General features: G+C 45.9%; 1 protein-coding gene and 1 pseudogene across 2 annotated transcripts; one reads left to right on the forward strand and one right to left on the reverse strand.

Moving 5' to 3' along the window:
* Nucleotides 1–8608: 8608 nt before the first annotated feature.
* On the reverse strand, nt 8609–10158 carry LOC124667310 (jasmonate-induced protein homolog). Of its 2 annotated transcripts, none has more exons than XM_047204612.1 (3): nt 10069–10158; nt 9311–9679; nt 8609–9019 (listed from the first exon to the last, which is right to left on the reverse strand). In XM_047204612.1, exons 2-3 carry the CDS (start codon nt 9662–9664, stop codon nt 8837–8839), a joined length of 537 nt encoding a protein of 178 aa, XP_047060568.1. In that variant the 5' UTR covers nt 9665–9679; nt 10069–10158; the 3' UTR covers nt 8609–8836. The 2 variants fall into 2 exon arrangements, with proteins under 2 accessions (XP_047060568.1, XP_047060569.1); XM_047204613.1 differs by having other exon boundaries at nt 9311–9675; nt 10069–10150.
* Nucleotides 10159–12755: 2597 nt separating this feature from the next.
* LOC124664332 lies at nt 12756–19306 on the forward strand (annotated as a pseudogene).
* The last annotated feature ends 5830 nt before the right edge of the window (nt 19307–25136 follow it).

A 25136-nucleotide genomic window follows, 5' to 3' on the forward strand; every position in this document is an offset into this window, starting at 1 on the left:
TATTAGTTATAGAACTATATTAGTAGTATGTATATATATTTAGTTTATTTAGCACAATATTATGTTTTCATAGCTACGATGCCGCGCCCGCCGCGTCGTGGAGGGTCTACGACCGTTCTGGACCCGATGCTGTTGATGGGGGGGGGGGTCCGGGACTGGGCTCCGCCGGGGTGGCACTGGGAGGTGTTATCTTGAGGGGCGCGCACCTTGGTGCGGAATCTAGGTCCCGTCGTCGACCCGGATCTTCTCTGGTAGAGGTCGCGTGGGCCACGGTCCTTTCAGAGGGAGCCGGCCCCGCAGGAGGTGGTAGCTCGGCGCATTACAGAGGAGGATGAGCACGTTCGCCGTTACCTGCATGTGTTACACACCGTGTATAGGACCGGATGGCCAGTTCTGCAGGGATCTAACGTGAGCTATGATCCCGTGATTGTTCTATGGCTTTGGGTGTTCAGCCGGCGCAGCTCAGGACCCGGTCGGCGCCGTTGAGAGGTTCTAGTGATGTATTAGGGTTAAATAAAAATGGACCCGAGCTATATATGCATGTAACTGCACTATCTGCTTTCAGTACTACATTATCGATCCTTAATTAATGAATATATATGTAACTCCAATTTTTGTTTTGTACATTATCCTTAATTAATATCTATATATGTTATTATATGATGGTTCCTATAACTTGCAAGTCGTTGCAGAAACTATGGACGCTCACAGAAACGAAGCCCAAGAAGAATTCATGGCTAACCTCATAGCTGGCGGTATTCTGGATGATAGCGGTGACGATGTCACCGCAACTTATTTGAATGACTCCGGTGAGGGAGCGGAGATATTGAGCGAAGAGAAGATGGCTCCGGTGAGGGAGCGGAGGATATTGAGCGAAGAGAAGATGGGTTCGGTGAGGGAGAAGATCATAATGGCTCCCTGATGGAACCTTAGTTATTACAAAGTCCACCAAGGTATATAAATTAAGCCGCTGCTGACTAGATGCATTAACTAATTTGTATATATATATTGACGATAAATTATTTCTTTTTTAGCCCTCCGGATCGAGCAATTCTTCTGTAAAGTCAAAGCGAGGCCCGGCCAAAAAGTTGGCCGACGGTGTTAGGCACGACATCGTCCAAATCAATCAGAGTGGCCGACCGACTGCTCCCGAGAAGGCTGCAAAATTATTTATAAGTCAATGCGGAGTGCTTGTTAGGGACTGCATCCCGATCACCGTTCAAGAATGGCACAAGCCGAACGAAGAGGTTGAACCATGTCATTATGTCGATGATGTAGCCAAACCCAACCTTTTGACTAAGCTCATGGCACATTTCAACATACCTCTAGAGGAGAATGAAGATAGAGCCAGACAGATGGAGGAGGCAGTCAAGGAGTTTGCTCTAAAGAAGATGGCCTAACTATTCAAGCACCACAAGAAAAGATTGCATGATCTTGTCAGGAAAAAGAAGACTCCGGACTTCAGTGCAGGGTATGAGAAGATAAAAGATCACTGGACCGAATTCGTGAAGTCCGTCACGGAGTCAGAACAATTTAAGAAAAGGTCGGCAACAAATAAGGAAAATGTTGCGTTGAAGAAATATCACCAAATTACGGGTCCAGGTGGCTACAGGGCTAACCGGCCTAAGTGGCAGGCAGCTGAGGTGGAACTGGTCAGCAAAGGCATACAAATAGGGACATTTGATTAGACCGAACAGTCGAAGGAGTGGTTCTACGTGATTGGGGGAAGGTTGGACCTAGAAACAGGGAAGTGTATTTATAATAAAGAACATCTCAAGAACCCTCGTGACGCCCTTATAGCTGCACATAGAGACGTGCGGGAGGGGAGGTTCCATCCGGAAAGAGAGAACGACGAGCTAACACGCGCCCTTGGGAAGAAAGAACACGACGGATGAACACGAGGCACAGAAGGCTCCGTTCCGTGGAAGTATGGCTTTCCCGTGGAAAGGAAGAGATTTCCTGATAAAAGCCATGCGAGGAGAAAGGCAAAGGAAGCAGACCGCATAGTGTCCTTAGAGGATTTTGTGAGCGTCCTGGAGCCCAAGTTGCCCAAGTTAACGAAGTACTTGCAACCCAGCGATCTCAGGGGCATCATGTAGATCCTACATTCGATGCTATTGACCCGCAGCAATCTCAGCACCGGAAAAGCAGCGTGGCTTCCACTTAGCTCGATAATGATGAACAGGTGATGGAGCCTCCTCGCTACCCCGTGGATGATCTCACAGAGGGCCGTCCTTGTGAGCTGCATGTCAAATTTGTAAACATATAAATGAAGGCGGCGGTTGGCTATGTCTTACCTACAACAACTTACCATTGCCGTCTGGTCCAAGATGGCTATGCTGTTGTGCTGGTGGATGTAGTGACGGGAGGATATGAGCCGTTGACACTTGACCACCCTGCAGGTGAAGATGGGGAAATCACTGAACTCGGAGAAGCCCTTAGAACCACCGTTCAATGGCAGAAGGAGCTCATTGTGTTTCCAGGTTCGAAGCCAAGCATGCCACCTCCAGCTCATTCTCCGCCACCTCCACCACCTCCGCCACCTCCGCAGTCTCCTCAGCGTGATGATTATCCTGCGCGTGATGACTTTCCTCTGCGTGATGATTCTCCTCCGCGTGAGCGGTCTCCTCCACGTGAGAATACTCCGCCACCTCCTCCTCGCCGGGAGACTCCGCCGAGTCTGCAACCTAAGCAAAAGAGGAAGAGTTCCGTGGCAAGTACTCAAGCTCCGAAGAGATCATCAGCTCCGAAGAGGTCTAAGACTCCAGATATGTTACCATATGAGCGGATTGATGAGCAAAATGACGCAATCGCAGACGCCCAGCTGAACGAGTTTCTTGCGCCGAAGAAGCCTTCGCCAAAGGTGTATATAGCATCGAATACAATGAAGCACTCTGCCGAGACGAGACAAAAGAAAGCTGAGTTGGCATGTGATTATGACCGCTCTCTTGGACAGTCCTCTAGATCGAGAAAAGAGAAAAAAAAATTGCCTAGCTCGGACAACAGGAAAATCAATCGCTAACCCCCTTCGTTGTGCACTCCTATGATGATCTGGAGACGGCATCGATGATCGAACGGGCGGCTAGAGATCTTGGATCAGATGTTCGGTACGATGATTACTATCCAATGGCTGAAGTTAGAAACAAGTATCAATACGGAAAGGATCTCGTCAAACCTGGCGAGCTTGCGCATCTAGGGACTCATATGCGAAGGTTGCATGCATGGTACCAGCAAGCCTGTCGGAACGCGGATCACTATCTCACGGTGGGAGTTAGAGATGAGCATTATTTCCGGGGGAAGGAGGAGATAAACCTTGAGTTTGAAGAACTATTTCAGTTATTCAATCAAGACGCCCTCGACAAATCTGTCATCAGTTGCTACTGCCTGTAAGTGATTTATTTATGTAATTAAGTCTGTAGCTCAGCTCATTCATTTGCACCAACAATTATCCTCACTATATTTTTTTTTACGCTATATATTATGCAGAATGAAGATGATCGAATGCAAAAGAGGTGGGCTCTATGACATCGGGTTCATTGACCCAAACACCGTTCATGAAGTTACGGTTTGACGGTACGCCAAGGACACAGAGGAAAACTTGCTAATGTTTTTACTGAAGCAAGCAAACAAAGAGGAAATATTCTTTCCTTACAACTTCAAGTGAGTGTTATAACTGTCTTACATACATTCGATTTCACTTACTCGATGTGAAGTCTAAATAATCTGACGAGTTATGCGTGTGCAGCTTCCACTATATTCTCCTAATCGTTGAGCTTAACAAAGGAGTAGTACTTGTCATGGACTCGAAACGTAAAGACCATGGGGAATGGGCGAACATGGCTGCCCTGCTCCAGAGGTAATTTCAATCAATATCGTATCGGCATCTTCATCTATCTCATTCGATGATATCATCAACTAATCAATAACTCATTTACTCATTTTTTGTTTGCCAGGCAGGGCTTGGAAACGGTTCATAAATAATGTTTCGGGTAAATGGAAACCGAGCTTACATTTAAAGATCACCCTGTAAGTAGTACTATATATAGCTATGTCCGCGAATCTCTTTGATATTTTGTTTCAATACCATGATTGATTATTAGTTTGATCGAACTATTTTTTCGTAAAGTGTTTGAAGCAGGAACCCGGGAATAACTTATGTGGATACTACGTCTGCGAGTTCATTCGCGAGATGACCTGTCACAGGGACCCGGACGAGGCATTTTTCACAATTAATCTTATTTTATTACCATCAATTGTATTGAGTTCCATTCATATATATTGATCTCCTTTTTTAATTTAGATGGAACGCATGCGGGACTCTCTCGTAACGGAGGATCGCATACGAGAAATTCAAGAGGAAATTGCGGGATTCTTTCTTAGTGAGGTCATAGCTCGAACTGGAGAATACCATCGGGAGTTCATATACGACGTTAGGCATATGAGATAGATATAGTAAAGAGGTCCGACTTTATATATATTGTAAACATGCATTACTTGTACTGTATTTCATGACGATGTCTATATATACATAACGATGTTTGTGGTTTCTTGAATGATGTATGCATTGTAGAATTGAATGAATAATATAAAACCCTGAAACTCTGCCGTGGCAGAGAAACGGCCAGTTTCTCTGCCACGGCAGAGAAACGCTGCTCCACCATTAACCTCTGCCGAGGCAGAGAAACGGCCATTTTCTCTGCCGTGGCAGAGACCCTCACCACGAGACCCCTGGCCGCACCACGTGGCGGGGCCTTTGGTCCCGGTGTATATTTGAACCGGGACTAAAGGGTTGAGCCTTTAGTCCCGACTGTTTGGTCACGGTTCAAAAACCGGGACTGAAAGCCCAAATGCACCGGGACTGTAGGCCCATTTTCTACTAGTGAGTAGTACTTAACCTTCTAATCTGCAGCATATAAGAAAAGCCCCTATATTCACTTGTACTATATGTACTTCCATTTCCTATTTCTTATCTCAGCCTCAAAGAACCTCAGCAAGCATTACAAATTTACAATACTACCATCGCCCCTTTTTAAAAAGAATTACCACCTGACTCCGTAAATGATGATGCAAATTCTACCACTGGAACCAGGATAAGGTTATCTACTACTACTTTTATCATAAGGCTCGACGAGCCCAGCTTTGAATTAACAAAGCCATCAACCTGCCAGGAGTACAAGGTAGCACGCAACAAAGAAAAAAAAAAGAGAAAAGAAAAAACTGGGGATACCAGCTAGAGATACAAGCCCAGGTGGTGAAGAGCTAAAGCCTACCACAAAGGAACAAGCAGACCAGGGCCAGGCCCTAAACTACAAGATCTCCGAGAGCGCCCAAGACTTCAGCAAAACAGCGGCGGCTTTAGCTTGAGGCCCCAAGCCCCGAGACTCCACTCCGCGGATCTGAACCACGCAGGACTAGCACACTGAGCAACCTGTCCAACAGAGGACCACCAACACCCCGAGAACTGGCTAACTACGCTAGTGAAGCCGGCGAAACTCCAGAGCTCAAAGGGGGAAGCTTCATGACAACGCCTCCAGGAAGGAAAATGGCGCTCACGAGCGTCATCGTTGTCGGCACAGACTAGTTGTGCAGTGCTTTCGCGGAGGCTTCGGCACCCACCCCAAGAGAACGCCTAGGTCTCAGCGCATGACATCACGACAAACCACCAGCTGTTGAGGAACACCGGGGTGCCTCCTGCCACGGCGCACCCACAGACAGCCACCCTAGGCTCGGGAATGGTCGCGCAAAGGGGAGACACACCGTCTATATGGAGCCGGGTACTGCCTGACGCATGGCCTCAACGAAAGGGATTTCGAGGAGGAGCTCAGATGGATCACTAGTAACTAGGGCAGCAGACAAAGCCCAGGGGCAGGCAACCGGCGACAAGATGTGTGTCATGGCCACGCCTCCAAGAAGGTGAATGGCGTCCAAGGACGTCGTCGTCGCCGGCAATGGCAAACGCCTTGCATTGCTTTCGCAAACACCCCATCGAGCCCGCCGGCGTCCCTGTAGGTCAAGGAGTCCAGTGGTTCCACACCAGACCTGCTGGAACAAAAACCGAGACACACCGTCCCCCGGTGGTCTAGGGTGGCCGGAGGGCAACAGGAAGGCGATGACGGCGACCGCCACCGCACCATTGGAGCACCCCCTCCCAACCACCAAACCCCACCATACTCCAGCCGGAGCAAACCAGAGATGACATCTTGGTCCCTACCAAGATCGAATTCAGAGGACGCACGAGCATTGCCAGCCCGGCCAGACTCCAGCGACGGCCTCGACCCGTACCATCCTCTGCCATCGGGGGGACTGGGCAACACCCGGCTGCCCAGGGACGAGACCCCTCAGGCCAACCCAGCCCGAGCCAGTCCCCGCCCAGCCCAGACCTAAGCCCGCCGGCCCAGATATAGGCCCGTCGCCGCCACCCATGGCCACGGATGCACCGGCGTCGGGATGTGCCAGCAAAGAGACCCAGCCGCACCGCCACCCCGCCGGAACCACGCAGACCTCGCACCGGGTGGGCGCTGTCGCCTCCTGCGCAGAGACGCCGCCCCTGCCGACTGCGCCGGCCCGCGCCGCCACCGCCAGACGAGGGGGAGAGAAGGCCCCACCGCCGCCGGCGCCCCGGGGCTTTGCCCGGAGACGCCCTCCGGCGGCGGCGTGGGAGGGATGAGGCGGAGGGAGGGGTGGTTGCGGGGCGTGGGTTAGGGTTCCGCCCTGCCGCTCGCGGGAGCGGGCAGGACGAAAAAAACCAGGACTAAGTCGGTTATCTACTACTACTTACTGGAGATGAATCTTCATTTGGTCTCTCTATGTACCACAATCATTGACGAGTATTCCTTCGGGCATCTCTACAGTGTACCTTCAAAATGGACGGACACGACAACACATGCCTTTATCATTGCATATATCAGCGCCATGGGGAGAGTACTTGAAGAGGCTCTCGTTGAGTATTGATAGCACAAGAAGCAATGGTTAAAATACAATAATCCTTTATCCCCTCATCGGAAAAGAACTCCTGCTTATCGCATCATCTCAAAAAGTAAATTTTCCATACCCAGCTGGGTGTCTACAGACTACAGTAACAACGTTTTGTTTCTAAGATGTGTCTCAGTCGGTTCTAAGTGGACTGCCTTAGATGGCTTCAGTTTCGTGTAGACTTTGTCGCCTGTCATCGATGGTTGGTTATGTATGTACTAGTACGAGTATATCTATCAAATGCCTAAATGTTAAGCCTTTAAAATAGTATACAAACTCCTAAAAAAAACTTTACAGGATCAGAAGGATACGTCTAAAGCCACGCGCCTAAAAAGTGCGATCCTTTACTGCATGAATTTTACTCGCAACTTTGTTCGTAAAACCATTAGTAGGATTGCAAAATTTTAGTTGCCTTGTCACTGGAGTAGAAACCCATGAGTTACCCTAATGGCTGGTCTTCGTCACAGAACTGGTTTGCGTGTTGCATTGACCGAGTCAATGGAAATTATAGATAGTGATGATGATATTCCCGCGGTTGTGATGGTATGCATCAAGGTTTTATTTGCACGTTTGTGATCACACACGTTGAGTGTGAGAAACTGAATTATAAACTAATGTATATTTGAATTCGAATAGGTTGACCGTCTTGATTTGTACACATTTGAGTGCAAGAACCCGGTGTACTCCCAACTTTTTTTTTTTCTCGCGGAGGTGTACTCCCAACATGAAACACATCGGATTGCCTGAACCCGGTGTATGGTTTTCATGGAGGCACCACATAGTTTAATCGGTGGTGATTTTTTAAATGTAAGTAGTTTAAGTCATACCTTGAAGAGACACGTTTTAGTCAACAAGATCCAGATCCGACATGGATAGCCCTACGAATCGTTAGTAATTCTTACGCTGCGAGCACCCAAGCCTAGTATCTAGACTATTACACATTGTATCTTCATAAGAAATTGTTGGACACTTTATCACATATAGATCTACGTGGCGGGATCCGTTGCTCTATATTTCATATGTCCGTTGCTTTATCACATAATGATACAGTAATGTTTGTGGGTTACAGCTCTGTGGATGTTCGGTTGACTTATATCGACACAGTTTTTAAATACATATTTTAGATGTCAAAATTTCTAATTATCACGTGACTTGGTTGTTATTAATGAGTGGTGGCATGGACATGATGGGTTAATACATGGGGTGTTGCAAATAGCTAAATACAAAAATTATATAAGATAGATAAACCCATATAGTTCAGGAGGTTATTAAGACATTTGTTTTGTAAAAACTATTACCTACCGTAGGAGTGAATTCACTATATTAGCTAAGTATTTTACAGATAAATTGGCTGTCCTATCCTTGGTTGCTCCCAAAAATAATCACCAAATTTATATTTAAATCTGTCTTGTTACATTCTTCTTTAGGAAATGATGTCCTATCCTGTGCCATTGTGCAGTATGTAATAGCAATGTTGGTTGTGTAAAAAATTAACTCAAATTTTGAAGACCACTTTATCTTCTTTTTTATCTAAGTATAAACCATGTCATATCAAAGATACAATGCCATTAGATGTCATAATTAGAAAAACTAAACATTAATAAACATACACACATAGGTCATATGACATTTATAATAGATAATGATCCGGTGGATCTAGTTCTTATTACCAACCCTTCTGGCCTCTGCACACTAAGGTGTAACCGGCCCTTATTTATTACAAAGTTCAAAAAAAAAAGATGAACTGAAAATAAAAGGTACAGTATGTAGCATATCACACATGATCGCTACTAGCAACACTGTTGCATCATTATTACAATATTTAATTCTCCACCAGATCTAGTACATTATTGCTCAAGCTTGTTTAACCAAGGAATACTGCACCAGCAGCAGATTTCCCGGTAGGGCCACAAATGCTAGCATAGAGTGAGGTTCCAGTCTCCAAGTCATACGCCTTAGCAATTGTCCCAGATTTCTCCAGTTTCTGTTCAACTTGTGCCCAATTGATGTTGCGGAATTTACCTTTAAGGCCACATTCAGCAAATACCTGCCCCATTTCAAAGAAGATGACAAGATTATTATTAATTATAGAAAATGTTCAAATTCTTAATGGAATTAAGAAAATAAATCAATGCCACGTGTTTAATTTCGGACACATTTTATTACCACATCTATAATGATGAGCTTATTTCTTCAAAAAGAAATGATGTTTCATGTAATCATCTCATCACTTTATAGTTTCCATTTTAGTAAAAAAAAATTCTAAGAAGTTGAGCCTTTTAAAATATAAAATGATAATCAGTTTTTAGTAAAAGAGCGTGTATGATTGTGTACTTACCCTCCCTCCAACAGCATTGTTGGTATCGGAAAAGGCAAGGAGCCATCCACATTCAACACCATTTTTGTTTTTGGCGGAATACACCACAGCAGCCTTGACACCTGTCACGTACTTGCCTGACATGGCGAACCCATCCAAATTGCAAAGAGGATTGGGGAAGTTTCTGACAACCTGTCCTGCAAATATCTTGGTAGCCACAATGCTCAGGGGGCCCACTGTTTGATTCTTCAAAGCACCTGCTAACAGTTCATGAGACTCCAAGGAACGCTCAGCTTGCTTGATCATCTCGTCTAAACATGCTTTCTCCTCCAAAGTGAGTTGCACATCCTTCATCTCACACTGGACTGATGCCATTTTCCCGCTTCAATCCTTAAATGTAAATATATTAAGTTAAGCTGGTATAGTAGATGATTTTAATATTGTAGATGGTTTTTGCATGACAAAAAAATTCAAAGATTAATCAAGATAAAGTAATCCTATATGTTGATTAATCTCCAACTTTGGACTTATTATTTTTATAGTGTTTACGTACCATGCATGTATCCATACATCTGCACGTTGCCCTCCTAATTCATGGAGTAAATATAGTATTCCCACAAAAGCCAGCGGGAAAATATGTTTATGATCAGTAGTAATTTCAGTACAGAGGAAAAAAAAAACCTGTATAACTTGAGATTTTATCCAAACTAGTACGTAATAATTTATTTGGCTACTACTACTACTGATTAAGTAAAATAGAGATATAAAAAAGAAGCTACCTGTATGGAGATAGAGCAGGTGGTGATTGAGATCAGCCTAGGAGATATTGCAGATATGAGTGCAATGGGATGAGTACTTGAAGAGGCACCCGTTGGGTATTTATAGCATTAGACTCAATGGTAAAAATATTTTGAAAAAAAAGACTCAATGGTTAAAATAGAATAATCCTTTATCCCCTCATCGGAAAAGAATCCATGCTTATCGCATCATCTCAAAAAGTAAATTCCCTATAAAGCTAGGTATCTTCAGTAAAGTTGTATTGTTACTAAGATGTGTCTCAATCGGTTCTAAGTGGATCACAGCCTGAGATGGCTTCAGTTTCCTGTAGACTTTGTCGCCAGCCATTGATGGGTTTGTTATGTATGTACTAGTATGAGTATATCTAACAAATGCCTAAATATTAAGCCTGTAAAATGGTATACAAAATCCTAAAACAACATTACAGGCTCAGAAGGATACGTCCGGGAGCCTAAAAAGTGTGATGCGTAAATCTTTGCTTGCACATGTGTTCCAGTTGTTAGTGTCACAAGGCTTTTTTTTTCTTTCCTCTTTTTCTTACCCTTTTCCCCATTTTCTCTCCATCCGCGGCCCGTGGTGTTCAAGTTGGGGCAGGGCAGTCGAATTCTGCACCGAGACTGGCACCGAAGTGGTTGGATCCACAAAAATAAGCGGACAGAATCTATTTGACGTGGATCAAAGGATTTGACCTTTAGTACCGGTTTCCTTACGAACCGGTACTAAAGGTTGCATTAGTACCGGTTTCGCTGCCCAGCGCGACGGCAACCTTTAGTGACGAACCGGTACTAAAGGGTTTCGCGCCAAATTTGAGACGGAGGTGGGGCCAGCGCTGCACCTTTAGTACCGGTCCCCCCCCCCCCCTGCGTGGATCGCCTTTTTTGCTTTGTACAATACAAAAGAAAATGATAGAAAATTCAAAAAATAAAATCCTTCGAGATTCTTGTATGTTATGCAACCTACTATTCGATGAAATTAAGAAATTCAAATTTTGACTTTTTTTGCAAAAAAAGTTTGAAAAATGGTCAAATGGCTTTTTCTGGTTGTAGGAACATTTTAGTTTTCGCTAGAAATTCAGGATTTTATATATTTTTATTTTTATTAAATTTAAATTTATAATTCCTTCCTGCATAAAGATTACTATTACTTAACCATAAAAGTTAGTAAATTTTTATATTTACAAATTTTCAGGTTTTTGATTTCGCAAAAAAAAATTAAAATATATTTAAAAAGTAAAAATAATTAAAAAATTATTGTTTATTTATTTATTCAATATTATTTTTACATCTTTACTTTTGTTTATTAAAATAATCATGTGGAATTCAAACAATAAAAAAAGTGTGATATCGTGACAAACATGTTAATAGGATTGATATGATACTACTATCAATAACATGCGCGCGAAGCACTTGGAAGTGAGATGGGAAGAAACTCGGAAGTTAAACGTGCTGGTGCTGGAGTAGTGGGATGATGAGTGACCGAGCGGGAGTAAGTAATTTGACTAGAGATAAGTGTAGCTAGAGACTAAACTTGTCAAATAACTAAAATATTAGAAATTCTAAAAAAATAGATAAAAAGAGAGAGTGGAAAATAATTCAAAAAAATAGATAAAAAGAGGGAGAGAAAAATAGATAAAAAAAATGATATAAAAAAAGGCACTGGTACCCTTTGGTACCGGTTCGTGCCTGCGAGCTCCTCTGTGCCCGCGTGGAGGCACCTTTAGTACCGGTTCGTAAGGAACCGGTATCAAAGAGGGGGAGGCTTTAGTCCCGAATCTTTAGTACCGATTCCAAAATCGGTACTAAAGGCCCATGAGTATGTGCGCGAACATGCAGGAGCGATCTGTCGGGCATAGTGTAACTCTGCTTGCATCATATAGAAGAACAACCTTCAGATTAATGCAAGATTAGAGCATCTCCACCGGCAGCTCCCAAATAGTCGCCGGCAGAGGCGCCGGCACCTCCATATGGTGGACGTCGGCACTGCATCCTCTATTTGGGGGAGCTGTTCCCACCACTAGTAGAAACAAGGGCTTTGGTTTTTTGCTCCAAAGAGCTTTTGCACCGGATTTGGCACGAACCGGTGCTAAAGGGGGTCATTAGCACCGGTTCGTGCGGTCTGGACGTCCAGGGGACCCGCTGGGGCATTTGCACCGATTCGTGCTGTATCTTTAGCACCGGTTCGTGACACGAACCGGTGCTAAAGGTTTGTCGCCAAGCACGTGGCAGCCGCGGAACCTTTAGCACCGGTTCGTGTTCCGAACCGGTGCTAAAGATAGCTCATTAGCACCGGTTCGTAACACGAACCGGTGCTAAAGCTTCCTTTGCCCTATATATTCAGCTCACCCCCAACCAGCCCCCTCACTTCATTTTTTGTTGGTGGAAGGTGTGTGGGTTGAGTGTTTGCTTGCTTTTCTTTGCCATGCACATAAGGTGCTCGATGAAATGTCTGAGAGAATGATGTCGGTTGATTTCACACAAAACAACAATGATATGAGGTGCCGAAGTGACACTTAAGATTTCTCCTCTTTCTTTCCTCCTCGATTAAGGTTAAGCAACTTTACCCTTTCATTTGTACGGTGGTAATTTTCACTATTTATATATATTATGATGTTTTGTAATGGTTTTTTGATAAACTTAATTATTTGATGTAGATGAACCGGCGGCAATGGATGTACGTTGACCGACGCCTACCCGAGTTCACTTCGGGCCTGGAAGATTTTATCCGTGTGGCTACGGAAAACCCACAGTCGGATGGTTTTATATGTTGTCCATGTGTTGGTTGCCAGAACTTGAAGCAATACCCTGAATGGCAAGTCATCCACTCACACCTGCTTTGGAAAGGTTTCATGCCCAGCTATAATTGTTGGACCAAGCATGGAGAAAGAGTGGTTATAATGGAAGACAACGAAGAAGAAGAAGAGGATGATGATATGTACCCTAACTACGGTGATACTGCAACAGGGCATGATGAAGATGAAGAAGCAGGTGGAGCTGAAGATGAAGAGGCAGGAGGAGGTGAAGATGAAGAGGCATCAGATGAGCCCGTTAATGATGATCTTCGTCGGGCCATCGCTGATGCACACAGAGAAGCAGAAACTGAAAACGAGAAGCGAAAGTTAAATGGCATGTTAGATGATCACAAAAAAAAGTTATGCCCAAATTGCGAAGATGGCAACAAAAAGCTCGGTGCCACAATGGGAGTTACTGCAATGGAAGGCAGAGGCTGGTATATGTGACAAGCCATTTGAGAAGTTACTGAAAATAATGAAGAGGAGGTTTCCAAAGGATAACGAATTGTCTGACAGTACGTACGAAGCAAAGAAGGTTCTCTGCCTTCTAGGATTAGAGGTGCTGAAGATACATGCATGCATTAATGACTGCATCCTCTACCGCGCTGAGTACGAAAATTTGGAAAAATGCCTGGTATGCACTGCACTGCGGTATAAGATCAGGCGAGATGACCCTGGTGATGTTGAGGGCGAGCCCCCGAGGAAGAGGGTTCCTGCCAAGGTTATGTGGTATGCTCCTATAATACCACGGTTGAAACGTCTGTTCAAAAATAAAGAGCATGCTAGGTTGTTGCGATGGCACAAAGAAGACCGTAAGAAAGACGAGATGCTGAGACACCCCGCTGATGGGTCGCAGTGGAGGAAAATCGATAGAGAGTTCCCGGACTTTGCAGGTGACGCGAGGAACTTAAGGTTTGGTCTAAGTACGGATGGAATGAATCCTTTTGGGGAGCGAGCTGCGGTCATAGCACCTGGCTCGTAACTCTATGTATCTATAACCTTCCGCCTTGGTTATGCATGAAGCGGAAGTTCATTATGATGCTAGTGCTCATCCAAGGCCCAAAGCAACCCGGCAACGACATTGATGTGTACCTACGGCCATTATTTGAAGAACTCTTACAGTTGTGGGCCAAACCAGGTGTACATGCATGGGATGAGCACAAACATGAGTCATTTAACCTACGAGCGTTGCTTTTCGTGACCATCAATGATTGGCCTCGCTCTTAGTAACCTTTCGGGACGGACAAACAAGGGATACAATGCATGCACGCACTGTTTAGATGAGACCGAAGGTGCATATTTGAATAAATGTAAGAAGGTTGTGTACACTGGGCATCGCCGATTTCTTCCAAAGAGGCACCCGTCAGAAAGAAAGGCAATCATTTCGGAGGTGAGGCAGATCACCGGGAGAAGCCTGAACTCCGTACCAGTGATGCTTTACTTGATATGGTCAAGGACATAAAAGTAATCTTTGGAAAGGGTCCTGGCAGTCAATCTGTTCCGAATGACGTCGCTACCGGACACGCACCCATGTGGAAGAAAAAATCTATATTTTGGGAACTACCATATTGGAAAGTCCTAGAGGTCCGCTCTTCAATCGACGTGATGCACGTGATGAAGAATCTTTGCGTGAACCTGCTAGGCTTCTTAGGCGTGTATGGGAAGACAAAAGATACACCAGAAGCACGGGAGGACCAGTATCGTATGAAAGGCCCAAAAAACAAGCAAGAACAGAATTACAAGACGGATACAGGGAGTCGTTTAAGTCCTGCCAGCTACGCTCTTACCAAAGCAGAGAAGGAAATCTTTTTTGAAGTCCTTTACAGTATCAAGGTGCCATCTGGCTTCTCATCAAATATAACGGGAATTATAAATACGACAGAGAAAAAATTCCAAAACCTGAAGTCGCATGACTGCCACATTATTATGATGCAGTTGCTTCCGGTTGCACTGAGGCGGCTTCTGCCGGAAAATGTTCGAATACCCATTGTGAAGCTATGTGCATTCACAATATTATGTGGTAATCGATCCAGCTAGTCTGCCAAGGTTACAGAAGGATGTGGTGCAATGTCTTGTTAGTTTTGAGTTGGTGTTTCCACCATCTTTCTTCAATATTATGACGCATCTCCTGGTTCACCTTGTCGAAGAGATTGCCATCCTCGGTCCTGTATTTCTACACAATATGTTCCCCTTCGAGAGGTTCATGGGCGTCTTAAAGAAATATGTTCATAACCGTGCTAGGCCAGAAGGAGGCATCTCCAAGGGCTATGGAACAGAGGAGGTCATTGAGTTCTGTGTTAACTTTATTCCTGACCTTAAGTCGATTGGTGTTCCTGAATCGCGGCATGAGGGGAGACTAAGTGGAAAAGGCACGCTAGGAAGGAAATCAATGATATGTAGGGACGAGATTTCTTTCACTCAAGCACACTACACAGTTCTACAAAGTTCCACCTTGGTGGCCCCGTATATCACTGAACACAAGAATATTGTACGCTCCCAACACCCGGGGCAGTCAGAAGACTAGATTACACATAAACATATGCAGACATTCAGCGGTTGGCTGCGAACACATCTCATTAATAACAACGATATTGGAGATCAGTTGTACTTGTTGGCCGGGTCACCATCTTCGACTGTAGTGACTTTCCAGGGGTACGAGATAAATAGAAATACCTTCTACACGATCGCCCAAGATAAAAAGAGCACCAACCAAAACAGTGGTGTCCGCATTGATGCAACAAACACTAACAGTGGGGAAAAGGACACATATTATGGTTACATAGAGGAGATATGGAAACTTGACTATGGACCTTCTTTTAAGATCCCTTTGTTTCGATGCAAATGAGTCAAGCTGGATGGAAAAGGGGTACATGTAGACCAGCTGTACAGAATGACAACTGTGGATCTCAACAATCTTGGTTACAGAGACGAACCATTCGTCCTACCAATGATGTGGCTCAGGTTTTCTATGTGAAGGACATGTCCTCCAGACCGAAGAAAAGAAAACATAAGGAAACGAACTCATCCGATAAGCCAAAGCGTCACATAGTTCTTTCAGGGAAAATAACCATCGTGGGAGTCGGGGACAAGACAGACATGTCAGAAGATTATAATAAGTTTGCTGAAATTCCGCCCTTCACAGTGAAAATTGACCCAACCATCGCGTTAAATGCTTAAGATGCTCCATGGTTACGGTCGAAGCGATCATAATGTATTATTATCCTGTACCTTGAGCTCATATTGTGAAGCATTTGTTGTGATGTATCAGTAACATTGGTCGTTTGACCTAAATGACATGAAACCTCGAACATGATAGCTCATATTGTGAAGGATTTTTTGTGATGTATGCAATTATCCAAGTTTATTATTTTTTGTTGCAACTATGACACATAATATGACAGCACGCTAGGGTTTCGCGTTGTTTGGATCATTTTTGAAATTTTTATGCTCGTTTCAAACTATATTCAAAACGGCGGGCATGAAGATCCTTCGCTCGGGGCGGAGTTTCGCTAAACTTTCACTGGATCTCTGATGAAATAACATGTTGTGAACCCAATAAATATTTTTACAAAAAATCTTGAGCATTATATCATGTGCCTGTAGTTCAAATCTGGCTGGCCTCCTGCCGATTCGGCAGGAATTTGTCTTTTTCACGAGGGGTGGACGGAAAGGTTCCAGATACACTGGTTGGGAAATTATCCATCTTAGGTGGTCTAGTATTTTTGAAAAATGTGTTGGTACCAATGTGAAACTTTAATTTGGTGGTTGCTTCACAAAACACCCCATTTTCGGCACCTCGAAAATGGAAAATAGATTTTTCGTGCGATGAAAAGGAAAACCGGTTCTAGCCTGGAACCGGGATAAAAGAAGGTATATAAACTAATCCACCATCTTTAGCACCGGTTCCAGCCAGGAACCGGGATAAAAGGGGTATATAAACTAATCCACCATCTTTAGCACCGGTTCCAGCCAGGAACCGGGATAAAAGGGGTATATAAACTAACGACAACGACTTTATTGAAAGTTAACAAGATACATTAACTAAACTTAAACTAAAACAATGACAACAACTTTATTGAAATTTAACATTAACTAAATTTAAACTAAAATAACAACTTCTACTAGCTAGTTCTTCCGCGCATCCGCTGCTGCCCTCGTGGCTGCCGCCTCCTGCCGCAGCTGCTGCAGCTCCTCCTCACGACGACGCTTATGCACCTCCTCACTATCCAGATCAGCCACACGCGGCCGCTTATGCAGCTCCTGGAGACTCTGCCTCTCAAATGCTTCTATGGTAGCCGCTAGCGCCGCCTCCTCCCACTCCTCTATCTCTGCGAACTGCGGGTCCACCTCATCCGCTGCTGCCCTCCTGGCTGCCGCCTCCTGCCGCAGCTGCTGCTGCAGCTCCTCCCACTCCTCTATCTCCGCGAGCTGCGGGTCCACCTCCACCGGCGGCGGGTGCGGCTTTGGGGGCATTGTGAAATGGGCTAGGGTTCGGTGATGAGTGAAGTGGGAGAGACGGGGATGTACTATTTATAGAGGGCGTGTAGGCGGGAAATCTCCGCGCTGCGCGTCGTGGAGGGAAAATATCCCGCGCGGCATCGTGGCGGGAAAATATCCCGCGTGGCGTCGTGTGGTGGAAACCTATCCCGCGCGGCGTGCGGGATGCCAAAATTTGGGCCTTTTACACCGGTTCGTGGCTGGAACCGGTGTAAACGGGTCTTTTACACCGGTTCCAGCCACGAACCGGTCTAAAAGGGTCTTGGTATAAAACTTCGCGCCTGCCCCCTTCTTCCCCAACTTCTCCAATTCGCGCGGAACTGTAACGACACCGGTAGGCTGCCGAATTTTCGAGCCACCGGCGTCGTCTGCCCAATCCCGCACCGGCGCCCGCGCCGCCGCACGCCGGCCTCCCTCGCCGCCCGCGCGCGCGTCGGCCTCCTTCTCCCGCGCGCAGCTCCGGCCGCCGCTCGTCCCGCGGCGCCGCCTCCCTCCTCCGGCGCCGCCTCCGGCCTGCTCCCGTGCGCCGCAGCCTCCCTCCTCCGCCCACGCCGCCACCTCCCACGCCGCCCGCCGCCGCCGGCCTATTCTCCGGCCTCGCCGGCAAAGGTGAGAGTCGGCTCTGCTTTTCATTTTTTTTATTTTTTTTGTTTTAATTAATAGTTAGATTTAGTTAGATAAAATTTTAGTTAGATAAAATTTTAGTTAGATTTAATTAGAAAATTTAGTTACAAAGTTAGAAAATTTAGTTACAAAGTTAGAAAATTTAATTAGAAAATTTAGTTACAAAATTTAGTTAGATTTAATTTTAGTTAGGAAAATTTAGTTAGATTTAATTAGTTAGGAAATTTTAGTTAGAAAATATTAGTTAGAAAATTTAGTTAGGTTTATTTAGTTAGAAAGTTAGAATTTTTTTGTTAGTAATATTAGTTAGAATTTTTTTGTTAGATACAAAGTAGTGAAATTTATAAGTTAGAAATATTTGGTAGATAAAAATGTATATGTTAGCAAAAAGTAGTAATATTTGTTAGTAATATATATTCATAAGTACTTTATTCAAATTCAATATTATATTTGTTAGTTTGCATACGATGCCGCGCCCGCCGCGTCCTGGAGCTAGGACAGTTTTTGACTAGATGCTGCTGATGGGGGAGGTTCGGGACTGGGCTCCGCCGGGGTGGCACTGGGAGGTGTTATCTTCCGGGGCGTGCACCTTGGTGCGGAATCCGGGTCCCGTCGTCGACCCGGATATTCTCTGGTGGAGGTCGCGTGGGCCACGGTCGTTTCAGAGGGAGCCGCCGCCACAGGAGGTGGTAGCTCAGCGTATTAGAGAGGAGGACGAGCACGTTCGCCGTTACCTGTATGCGTTAGACACCAGGTATAGGGGTGGATGGTCAGTTATGCAGGGATCTCACATTAGCTATGATTCTGTTATTGTTCCGTGGCTTTGGGTGTTCAGCCGGCACGGCTCAGGACCCGGTCGGCGCCGTTGAGAGGTTCTAGTGATGTATTAGGGTTAAATAAAAATGGACCCGATCGAGCTATATGTGTAACTCAGATCTTTGATTATGTATTGAGCATTATCCTTAATTAGTACCTATATATATGTGTAACTCTAATATTTGATCATGTATTGAGCATTATCCTTAATTACTGCTTCGTTGTGTTTATAGAATTAGAATAACTTGTAAGTGTTTGCAGAAACTATGGAACGGGGCCTAGAAAAGGAATACATCGTCGAGGACATTATCCGTGACGATGACGATATCACCTCTCTTTATCTGAACCAATCCGGCGAGGGAGACGAGCAAAACCGTGGAGACGGTTCCGGTGAGGGAGATGAGCAAGACCACCGTGGAGATGGCTCCGGTGAGGGAGAAGGTCACGACTCCGATGAGGGAGAAGCTGATGACGCCGAGGTGTATATATATTAATTAACCAAGCCTCCAGATTTGTGCATATACATATATTAACATTGTTTCTTCTTTTAGGCCTCCCGTTCAACAAACTCTACTGGCCGAACTAAACGAGGCGCGGCCAGAAAGATGGAAGACCATGAAAGCTGCACCATAACGGAAATCGATAAAGATGGCGAACCGATTTCTCCCAAGGCTCACGCAAAAAGGTTTGTAAGTCAACGCGGAGTTATTGTTAGGGACACCATCCCGATCACCACTCAAGAATGGAAGAAACCTGCAAAGGAGGAAGGAGTTAGTTATGTCAACATGAGATCCAAAAATCTGATGTTTAGGAAGCTTCTGATAAATTTCATCTTACCGAGCCAACTGACTCTGAATGTGAGAATAACAGGCCAGACCCTGAGGATCCCGAGCTGAATATCGTACCACGAAGAGTTAAGAAGTGGGCTCTTAAGAAGATGGCAATACAGTTCAACGACTACAAGAAGAAATTGGACAACTTGTTTGTCAAGGAAAAAAAAGACTCCGTATTTCAATGGCCCCTATGAGAAGATAAAAGACCACTGGGAGGAATTTGTGAAGTACAAGACATCGGAGAGGGCAAAGAAAAGGTCGGCCACCAATATGAAAAATGCTGTTAATAAGATGTACTTCCATACCATGGGGCGAGGAGGCTACAAGGTTGGCAGGCCTAAGTGGGAGAAATGGGAGAACGACCTAATTGAAAAGGGGATCCAGCCAGAGGTAGTGAAATGGAACCAGCGGTCAAGAGATTGGTTTTACGCGCATGGGGGCACGTTGAAACCACAAGGGTAATGTATATATACAGCAAGACATAAGAAAAACCCACTTCCCATCGAAGCCTTTAGAAATGTTGCAAAGGAAGTTGAAGAGGGGAAGTTCCGTCCCGAAAGAGAGAAGGAACAGCTCGCACGCGCCCTTGGGAATCCTGAACACCCAGGACAAACACGAACCATACCAGGTGGCAAGCCATGGTGTATTGGGTTTCCTGAAGAAAAGAATAAATATCCCGATAGAAGCCGTCAGAGGAAAAAAGGATGTGGTTCAAGAACGCGTTGCTAAGCTAGAGGAGCAAGTGAGGCAGATAATGTCATCAGGCTCCCAAATGGTCACCCAACCTCAAGCTAATCCGCAGATAGAAGAAGCTGCATTCGATGCTAGCGGCCAGGGATCTCAGAGGAAGAGCAGCGTGGCTTCCACGGAGCTGCCAGGTGATGATGCAGATGTGGATCCGCAGATGGCTCCTCGCTCCCCTGTGGATCCGCAGATGGCTCCTCGCTCCCCTGTGGATCCGCAGATGGCTCCTCTCTACCCTGTGGATCATATCACAGAGTCCACACCTTGTGAGCTACATGTCAAAGTGATGGGCTACTTATCGCTCAAGGCGGCGATCGGCTATGTCTTACCGCCAGCACCTGATCAAAGATACCACTTCAAACCGGTTCCACATGGCTACGATGTTGCCGGGGTGGATCAAGTTATGGATGGGTATGAGCCGCTAAAGCTTGACCACCCTGCCGATGAAGGGGATTTGCTAGAGCTGGGAGAAGCCAAGAACACTACAGTTCTATGGCGAAAGGAATTCATTGTGATTCCGGGTTGGACGGCGCCAACAAGTTCTCCACCGAGCCAGCATTCTCCACCGATGCAGCCGTCTCCAGTGCGTGAGCCTTCTCCGCCTCCGTGTGAGCCTTCTTCGCCGCCGCGTGAGCCTTCTCCGCCGCCGCAGCCCACCACTAAGTCAAAGAGCAAAAGGCGGATCGCTCTGGCAATGAGTCGTAACCGATCACCGAAACGCCGACTAGAGCCCCTCCCAAGACTACCTAAGGTTCCTCCCAAGAGACCTTATGACTATACAGAGGAGCAAAATGACAAGATCGCAAAGGAACAGCACATGAAATCGATGTTTGGCAAGAAAAAGCCCCAGCCTGAGCCCGAGCCGCCTATATCTAAGGAAAAAAGTTGAAAATGCTAAAGTACCTTCATCAACCTGAGCCAAGTCTTACATCGAACTATGACCGGTCTATTCGCAAGTCAAATGTGGTAGCAAAAGAGCGGTGGGAAAAGAGTAAGGTACAAGGGAAACCAGTTCCCCAGCTTGGAACCCAGAAAAACTCGTGCCCCCCGCTCAATGTGTATCCCGATATCATAGACTGCCTTGATCCAACGCTGGTAGCACTATACAAAGACGAGGCAGATGCAAACGATATGAGTATTCCTGAGTACTTAAGCCGCCTCGAATTCATTCACACGGATGATGTCCAAATAGCATACCAGTACAAGTACGGGCAACCTCTTGTCAGAGCTGAGGAGTTGCCTAAACTATCAACACAACTGCGAAGACTGCATAAGTGGTACTTGGATGCATGTAAGGACGGTCAGAACTGGATCATGGTGGCAATCAAAGATGAGCACTACGGGCGAACTGATGTGATGAACATCGAATTTTCTGAATTATTTCAGTTATTCAATCAAGACGCCCTCGACAAATCTCTGCTGAGTGCCTATTGTCTGTAAGTATTATTTATGTAATTAAGTCTCTACCGCGGCTCATCCATTGCATGCATATAACTATACTCTCACTATATTATGCAGAATGAAGATCCGCGAATACCGACTTGGGCAAATCTATGATATTGGGTTCGTTGACCCATATACCGTGAATGAGTATACTGTCAACAACTCTCCCAAGGACACGGAGAATAACTTGGTATATGCCTTAAGGAAAAACGCATACAAAAGGGAAATTCTATTTCCTTACAATTTCACGTGAGTGTTACTGTCTTCACACATTAAATCTTTTTCGCTTGCTCCATGTGTTAAGTGTAATTGATGAGTTATGCATATATATGTCCGCAGGTTTCACTATATCCTGCTAGTCATTGAACCCGACACCGGAGTAGTAGAAGTCATGGACTCAAAGAGTAAACCCCTTGCGGCGTGGGGGGACATGGCTGATATCCTCCAGAAGGCTTGGAAACGGTTCACCAACAAGGCTCCGGGTTTACGGAATAAAGAGCTTCGAATAAAACCTGTACCGGTAAGTACTACTAGCTAGGCCGCGCATCTCTTTGATTCTAGTTTCAATACCATTATTACCATCCTTGATTATTATTTTGATTGAACTTTGTTCTCGTAAAGTGCTTGAGGCAAGAGGACGGGAATAATTTATGCGGGTTCTACATTTGCGACTTCATTCGCCAGACAACCCACCATGTGACCAAAATTTTGGATCAACTTGAAGTACGTAAACAACATTCATGACTTTATTTTATCACCTTGTGCTTCATTCACATACATATATATACTGACCACCGTACCTTCTTGAAATTATTAGATCCAACGGTTGCGGAACGGTTTTCTAGCAACCGAGCGTGTACGAGCAATTCAAGAAGAACTGGCGGGATTCTTACTTGAGCACGTCATAGCTCCAGACGGAGCACACTATGTGCCCACCATCCAATATTGAATAGAAATTATTTTAAAAGTTGATGTAGACATATATATATGCATGAACGTGTGTCACTTCGATCGATATATGTAATATAATGGTTTCCTATATATATGTGTCTGCATTATAACGTGTTTCGAATGGAGGCAGACTCTGCCGCGGCAGAGTCTGCCGCGGCAGCGTTTTAGTGCAATTTCCTGCCGCGGCAGAGTCTGCCGTGGCAGGGAAGGGCACCAAAACGCTGCCGCGGCATAACCCTTTAGCACCGGTTCGGTCCTCCGCCGGGCGCTGCTCTGCTGGCCACGTGGTGCCCCCTTTAGCACCGGTTCCTTTTGCACCGGATCCGTTGCACCGGTTGGGCATCCGGTGCATATAGCCCTTACCAACCGGTGCAAATGGCCCATTTTCTACTAGTGCACCAGCGCCCCCAAACCGGCGGCCTCGATAGTTGTTTTCAATTAAAATCATATATAAAAGCATAAAAAATTGAATAAAGAGAAGAAATATTTCATTGCACAAACTAATACATAATTGGGAACGTGGTCTACACGAAGATATAATTTGGAACATGGTTTTCCACAAACTAATACATAGTTTGAACCATGGTTGATACAAATATAAAACATTGCAAAATAACTAAACCTAACTAGGCCGGTCATCGTAGGTTTCGTGTGTTCGCTGCCAAGAAAGAACACTCGCAGAGACACCCAGTCACCCAAACTGGAAAATCCAACTGGTGATGGTGCCTCTGTTGGTTCTTACGAGGAAAAACATCCAAAAGCATGCGTGCATATTTTCGCTGCGAAGAAAGAACACTCAGTCGTCGTCCTCCCCGGCGCTGTCGCCGTGGTAGTGGCGGCGGCCGCGCGTCTCGTCGAACACCTTGACGCTCATGTCCCTCTCGCCAAAGTAGGAGAACACGAGCACGAAGCAGGCTTGGAGGCGGTGGTAGAGCGCGAACTTCTCCCAGCCGATGTGGAGGTACATCTTGCCGCGCGCGTCGTAGATCACGTCCACGATCCACCGACAGTAGCCGCAGGCAGCCTCCCGCAGATGCAGCGATCCCGGGCGCCCGTCACCGGCGACGAAGTCGGCGAAGGTGCCCAGCAGCCTCTGGATGGCGTGTTGGTCGCCCTTGAGGACGACGACGAACTCGAACAGCACGGGGCCCTCCTCGTCCTGCATGTCCGACGATGAAGACGACGGTGTCGCAGGCGACGGCGACCATGCAGCTCTACCGCGGCCACGACCATGACCACGGCCGCGAGCTCGGCCTGCGCCTCTACCAGCCATGGCGTCGACTCTTGAGATGGTGGCGGCTAGGGTTGGGGAGAGAGGCGCTAGGGTTTCTGTGTGAGAGGGACGATGAGAGGCGGCCCTTTTTATAGGCCGGAGGGAGGCGGGGGAGCGGTGGCGCTCATTAACGCCGGCACGCAGAGCTAGGCGCGACAGGACGGTTCGTTGCGCGTATACGGAAACTGCACCGCCGCTGCGCCCCAATAACTCCCGTCGCGAGGTAGGCGACGGTTAGGTTAAAACTGAATGTGCTCCTGACGCATCGGTCCCGCCACTCCGCGCTGGCGTCGACTTTTGGGATGTGTGGCTGACAGGCGGCTCCCACGCCCAAAAAATTTCGTCTCGCGAGGCGCCGGCGTACCCGATTCACGTCCTTGGCCAAGGGGCCGGCACGGGGTTGCCGGCGCTTCTATTGGGCTCGAAAAATCGCCGGCGCTGTTTGAGGCGCGCCGGTGTGAGCCTATTTTCGCTCCCAGCCCCAAAACGCTATCAGGGCCGCTGTCGGGGGCGCCGGTGGAGATGCTCTTACTAGCTGCCTTTCTTCGTAACTGACATACGTGAATGCACTTCATCTTCGTGAATTATACTCCTTCATGGTAGATGGTTGATGCCGATTCCTTAGATCAAACTGCAGTTCTCCCACTACCGTGCTCGATCTCGTTGTCACGCTGCAGATTTACTTCTTGTGGTAAGAATCAATATCGTTTATTTCTTTTTTACCACTTCTTGACGCAAATGATATCTGCTACCGCTAAATCACATAAACGAGAATGTATGCTGGCTACTATGATATGATTAGTTCCAAATAGCAGCAGTTGTTTTCATCGCACGCCAATGTTTTTTGGAGAATTTTATTGAAGTACTAAACAACCTCCCAGACATTAAAGCAAGGACTAGCTGTACTAACTATTATTTCATCACATTAGTGGTCTAAAAGCAATGGTGGAATGTACTTTGCTAAACTACGGAGGAAATTGCACAAATTACACACTATTGATTTTAATAGTTGCATACACCAGTGGAAAACAGGGCTTTCGTCCAGCACCCTTGAGAGTTTTAGTTCCGGTTTAAAAACGA

The sequence above is a fragment of the Lolium rigidum genome, chromosome 6 (assembly GCF_022539505.1).
Source record: "Lolium rigidum isolate FL_2022 chromosome 6, APGP_CSIRO_Lrig_0.1, whole genome shotgun sequence".
NCBI classification, from domain to species: Eukaryota; Viridiplantae; Streptophyta; class Magnoliopsida; order Poales; family Poaceae; genus Lolium; species Lolium rigidum.